The following is a 5,200-nucleotide window of genomic DNA, read 5'->3' as shown; positions in this document are numbered from 1 at the left end:
CCTGGCCCCCGCCGCCCCCACCAGCCAGCCCGTCTCACCCCAGATCCAGCAGGTGCCGGTAAGCCCAGGGCCAGGGGAAGGGTGTCCCGGTGCCCCCCCCCGGCTTTCCCCAGCCCTCTGACACCCCCCTCCCTGCCCTCCAGGTCCTGCTGCAGCCCCATTTCATCAAGGCTGACTCCCTGCTGCTGACGGCTGTCAAGACGGATGCTGGCAGTGCCAAGACCTCCAGCATCGCCTCCCTGGCCACCAGCGCCAGTGGCTCTGCCACCCCGCTGCAGGTGCCGGTAGGTCCCACCACCGGGGAGCTCCGGGGTGGGGGGATGCTCGGGGACCCCCACTGACACCATCCCACGTCCCTGCAGGCTCTGGTGAGCGGAGGGACCATCCTGGCCACGGTGCCACTGGTGGTGGATGCCGAGAAGCTGCCCATCAACCGGCTGGCACCCAGCGGGAAGCCGGCGCTGGTGCAGAACAGGGGGGAGAAGCGCACGGCGCACAACGCCATCGAGAAACGCTACCGCTCCTCCATCAACGACAAGATCGTGGAGCTCAAGGACCTGGTGGTGGGCACCGAGGCCAAGGTGGGAGCCTGGGGGCGGTGGGGATGGGGTGGGCAAGGAGGGGGCTTCACCTGGCATTTGGTCTGAGCCGTCCCTGCCCACCGGCAGCTCAACAAGTCGGCGATCCTGAGGAAGGCCATCGAGTACATCCGCTTCCTGCAGCAGAGCAACCAGAAGCTGAAGCAGGAGAACCTCACCCTGAAGATGGCCATGCAGAAGAACCGTGAGTGGAAGGGCAGGTCTCAAGGGGGGGGCTCAGCCCCGGGGCTGCCGTACCCCCTCAGCATCCCTCAGCCTGCTTTTCTCCCCACAGAGTCCCTGAAGGACCTGGTGGCCTCCTGCAGCGGGGGGGCCAAGACGGAGGCCCCCATGGAGGTGGTGAAGGCGGAGGTGATGGAGATGCTGACGCCGCCGCCCTCGGATGTGGGCTCACCATCCCACAGCAGCCCGCTCTCGCTCAGCGGGGGCAGCAGCAACAGCAGCAGCGACTCGGAGCCCGACAGCCCCCTCTGCGACCACGGCAAGGTGTGGGGGGGCTTTGGGGAGGATCCCCCCCGACCCTGAATGGGGCAAGGATCTGCTACATCATTATAGGGGTGCCAAGAGCAAAGTGCGCCAGATGCTGGCACGGGGATAGGAGCCAGGAGCCCCGATCTTGCTCTCTGAGGCTGCTCCTCACCCATTTTGGGGCTGGAGAGAGGGGTGCGGGGGCACGTTCTGGGGTGCAGTGGGCTGCTGCGCCCATGCCCCATGCTCTGCACCCCAAAATGTGCTCTGTGCCTCATGCCTGTACCCTGCACTCCATGCCTGTGCTCTGTTTCCCATACCTGTGTCTCATCATGCCCCATCACCCTGCCCCATGCCTTATATCCCCTGCCCTATATCCCATGCCTGTGCCCCATCACCGTGCCCCATGCCCTGTCCTGGGCCTCACAGCAGCTCTGCCCATGCAGGTGAAGCAGGAGCACCCCCCGCCCTCGCCCAGCAGTCAGGGCATGTTGGACCGCTCCCGCATGGCCCTCTGCGCCTTTGTCTTCCTCTGCCTCTCCTTCAACCCCCTGGCCTCCCTCCTGCGGGGCTCCGGTGCCCCGGCCCCTGTGGGGAGCCCAGGCACCGCTGGTCCCCACAGGAGCATCATGGCGGAGTCTGGCACTGTGGGTAAGTTCTGGTATGGAGTTGGGGCTCTTGGGGTGGAGGATGTCGGGATGGAGGCCGTCAGGGGGGTGGTTGTTGGGGTTGGGCACAGGGTGGAGGCCACTGGGATGGAGGCTGTTGGGATAGGTGTTGGGTGGAGGCTGTCAGGGTCATGGTTGTGGAGGTAGACACAGGGTGGAGGCCACTGGGGTGGAGGCTGTTAGGGCGGGCATGGGGTAAAGGCTATTGGGATGGAGACTGCTGGGGCAGGCATGGGAGAAAAGCCATTGGGATGGAGGCTGTCAGGGTGGACATGGGCTAGAGGCTGTTGAGGTGAAGACCATCAGGCTGCAGGGTGTTGGGGTGGGTCTGTGGTAGGGGCCATGTGGGTGGAGGCTCTTGGGGTGGAGCCCATCAGGGTGGGCATGGGGTGAAGGCTGCCGGGATGGGGGCTGTTGGAGGGGAAACCATCAGAGTGGTGGTGGTCATGACGGGCATGGGGTGAAGGCCGCCAGGAGGGGTGTCTTCGGTTGAGCCTGAGATCGGAGACAACTGGGGTGGAGGATGCTGGGGTGGACACAGGGCAGAGGCCCGTTGGGTGGAAGCTTTTGTGGTGGTCACCACCGGAGTGGAGGCTCTTGGTGAAGGTGAGGGGGTGAAGGCCACCAGGCTGGGACACCCTGGGGTGGGTGTGGGGGCAGAGGTGGTGCTGACCCCCCCCTCCTCCCCGTGCAGAGGAGCCGTGGGGGTGGTCTCAGTGGCTGTGGCCCACACTAGCCTTCTGGGCGCTGAACGTGGCGCTGGTGCTGGGGGCGGTGGTGCGGCTCTTCGTCTGCGGGGAGCCCGTCACCCGCCCCCACTCCGAGCCCTCCGTCCTCTTCTGGCGGCACCGGCGACAGGCTGACCTTGACCTTGACCGGGTAAGCCCCCTCCCCACCCTCACCCCATACCCCCCCATCACCACACCATGTGTGACATCACCTGTGCGCCACCCACCCTGGTCCCACCACCCGTGCTGACCCTTTTTCCCTTTTGGGGGGAACACGCAGGGGGACTTTGCCCAGGGTGCCCAGCACCTTCGGACGGCGCTGGGGGCACTGGGACGGCCGCTGCCCGCCTCCCACGGGGACCTGGCCTGCAGCCTGCTCTGGACCCTGCTGCGCCACCTCCTCCAGCGCCTCTGGGTGGGACGCTGGCTGGCCGCCCGTGCCGGGGGGCTACGTCCCGACCCCCCGCCGCCCGCCCACGTCCGCCAGAGCGCCCGCGACGCCGCCATGGCTTACCACCGCCTGCACCAGCTCCACCTGGCCGGTACGGCCCCGTCACGCCGTGGGGAGGGCTGGGGGATGGCATCCCTAATGCTTCTCCTCACTAAACCCCCCCCTCCATCCTTGTCCCCCCGCAGGGAAGCAGGCTGGGGGGCACCTCCTGGCCATCAACCTGGCGCTGAGTGCCGTCAACCTGGCCGAGTGCGCCGGCGACGCCGTCTCCGTGGCCGCCCTGGCTGAGATCTACGTGGCGGCGGCTCTACGGGTCAAGGCCAGCCTGCACCGCTGCTTCCACTTCTTGGCTGTAAGTGTGGGGCCACCCGCTTCCACCACGGGGCTTGGGGTGGGAGGTGGAGGAGTTGGCATAGAATCATTGTCTAGGTTGGAAGGGACCTTCAAGATCATCAAGTCCAACCATCAACGAAACACTAACAAAAAACATCACTAAACCATATCACTATGTCTGACAAAAAACATCACTAAACCATATCACTAAGTTCTATGTCTACCCATCCTTTAAATACCTCCAGGGATGACAATTCCACCACCTCCCTGGGCAGCCCCTTCCAATGCCTGATAACCCTTTCAGTGTAAACATTTTTCCTAATATCTCATCTAAACCTCCCCTGGTGCAATTTGAGGCTGTTCTCCTCTTGTCCTGCTGTCTGTTCCTTGGGAGAAGAGGCCGACTCCCACCTCTCTACAACCTCCTTTCAGATAGTTGTAGAGAGCGAGAATGTCTCCCCTCAGCCTCCTTTTCTCCAGGCTGAACAATCTCAGCTCCCTCAGCTGCTCCTCATAAAGACTCTTTGCCCTTCTCAGGAGTCACTTCACGATCTCAATGTCTTTCCTGTAGTGAGGGGCTCCAAACTGAACAGGGTACTCAAGGTGGGGCCTCACCAGTGCTGAGTACAGGGGGACAATCACTTCCCGAGTCCTGCTCACCTCTTGACACAGGCCAGGATGCTGTTGGCCACCTTGGTGACCTGGGCACACTGCTGGCTCACGTTCAGCTGGCAGTCAACTAGGACCCACAGGTCCTTTTCTGCCAGCCAGCTCTCCAGCCACTCTTCCCCAAGCCTGTAACGTTGAGTGGGGTGGCATGTGTCCCCCCTAGGACCTGGTCTTGGGTCCCCCTTCCCTGACCTCCTCTGCCACTCTTCCCCAAGCCTGTAACGTTGCATGGGGTGGGTGGCATGTGTCCCCTAGGACCCGGTCTTGGGTCCCCCTTCCCTGACCTCCTGCTCTCCCCGCAGCGCCCCTTCCTCTGCAGTGCCCGGCGGGTGGCCCTGTCCCACGGTGGGGCCGTGCCCCCCGCCATGCAGTGGCTCTGCCACCCCTTGGGCCACCGCTTCTTCGTGGATGGGGACTGGGCCGTCAAGGGGGTCCCGAGGGAGACCATCTACAGCTCCGCCGGCAACCCAGGTAACCCCCCTATGCCTGGCCCCCCCAGCCCATCCTTTCGGGGGGTGGGTGGGTGGGTGGGTGTCACCACCCCTCTTGTCACCATCTCACTGTCCCTCTGTGCCACAGTGGACCCGTTGGCACAGGTGACCCAGCTCTTCCGTGAGCACCTCCTGGAGAAGGCGCTGTGCTGCGTGGCCATGCCGGAGCCCAGCCGCCCCGCTGCCCAGGGAGAGGGGTAAGTGCTGGGGTGGGCACCCCACTCTCTCCAGCCGGCGTGGGGGGCCAGCCCCACTGATGGCCCCTCTCCCCGCAGGCGCTTTTCCAACGCTCTCGAGTACCTCCAGCTCCTCAATGGCTGCTCCGATGCCAGCGGCGTGCCCGGCCCCGCGCCCTCCATCAGCTCCGGCTTGGCAGCTGTCACAGGTGAGGCCGGTGTGTGTGTGTCCCCACCAGGGGACACTTTGTGTGTGGGGGCCACGGGGCCGGTGGACGCCCCGCTCCCGTGTCCCTCCCGCCCCGCAGGCACCGACCCCGTGTCCAAGTGGTGGGCGTCCATCATTGGCACAGTTATTCACTGGCTGCAGGGAGATGAGGAGGGGGCCGAGCGCCTCTACCCGCTGGTGGAGACCATGCCCCGGGCACTGCAGAGCTCTGAGTGAGTGCTGGGGACATCAGGGATGGGACACAGGGCAGGGGGGATGTGCCAGCTCATCATACACCTCCCCTCCTCCTTTGGGTTGGCACAGCCCTTGCAAACACACGCTGAGCACTGTGGTGTGGAAAGAGGGGGGCATGGCCGTGCCCAGAGAGGAGCCTGCAGTGACTGTGTGT

General features: G+C 64.7%; 1 protein-coding gene across 1 annotated transcript in view; it reads left to right on the top strand.

Annotated features, from left to right (window-relative positions):
* Nucleotides 1-5,200, top strand: part of SREBF1 (sterol regulatory element binding transcription factor 1) — a 22,953-nt gene that overhangs the window by 15,795 nt on the left and 1,958 nt on the right. The window contains exons 11-23 of the mRNA XM_014936163.1: nucleotides 144-284; nucleotides 363-581; nucleotides 669-783; nucleotides 874-1,085; nucleotides 1,514-1,718; nucleotides 2,430-2,614; nucleotides 2,744-3,005; nucleotides 3,100-3,266; nucleotides 4,219-4,387; nucleotides 4,496-4,604; nucleotides 4,683-4,792; nucleotides 4,892-5,024; nucleotides 5,116-5,194. Coding sequence (XP_014791649.1) covers nucleotides 144-284; nucleotides 363-581; nucleotides 669-783; nucleotides 874-1,085; nucleotides 1,514-1,718; nucleotides 2,430-2,614; nucleotides 2,744-3,005; nucleotides 3,100-3,266; nucleotides 4,219-4,387; nucleotides 4,496-4,604; nucleotides 4,683-4,792; nucleotides 4,892-5,024; nucleotides 5,116-5,194 — 2,106 coding nt within the window. The remainder of the gene's footprint in view (nucleotides 1-143; nucleotides 285-362; nucleotides 582-668; nucleotides 784-873; nucleotides 1,086-1,513; nucleotides 1,719-2,429; nucleotides 2,615-2,743; nucleotides 3,006-3,099; nucleotides 3,267-4,218; nucleotides 4,388-4,495; nucleotides 4,605-4,682; nucleotides 4,793-4,891; nucleotides 5,025-5,115; nucleotides 5,195-5,200) is intronic.

This window comes from Calidris pugnax, unplaced genomic scaffold (genome assembly GCF_001431845.1).
Source record: "Calidris pugnax isolate Ruff unplaced genomic scaffold, ASM143184v1 scaffold17, whole genome shotgun sequence".
NCBI lineage: Eukaryota > Metazoa > Chordata > Aves > Charadriiformes > Scolopacidae > Calidris > Calidris pugnax.
This window is presented reverse-complemented; position numbering and strand designations above follow the sequence as displayed.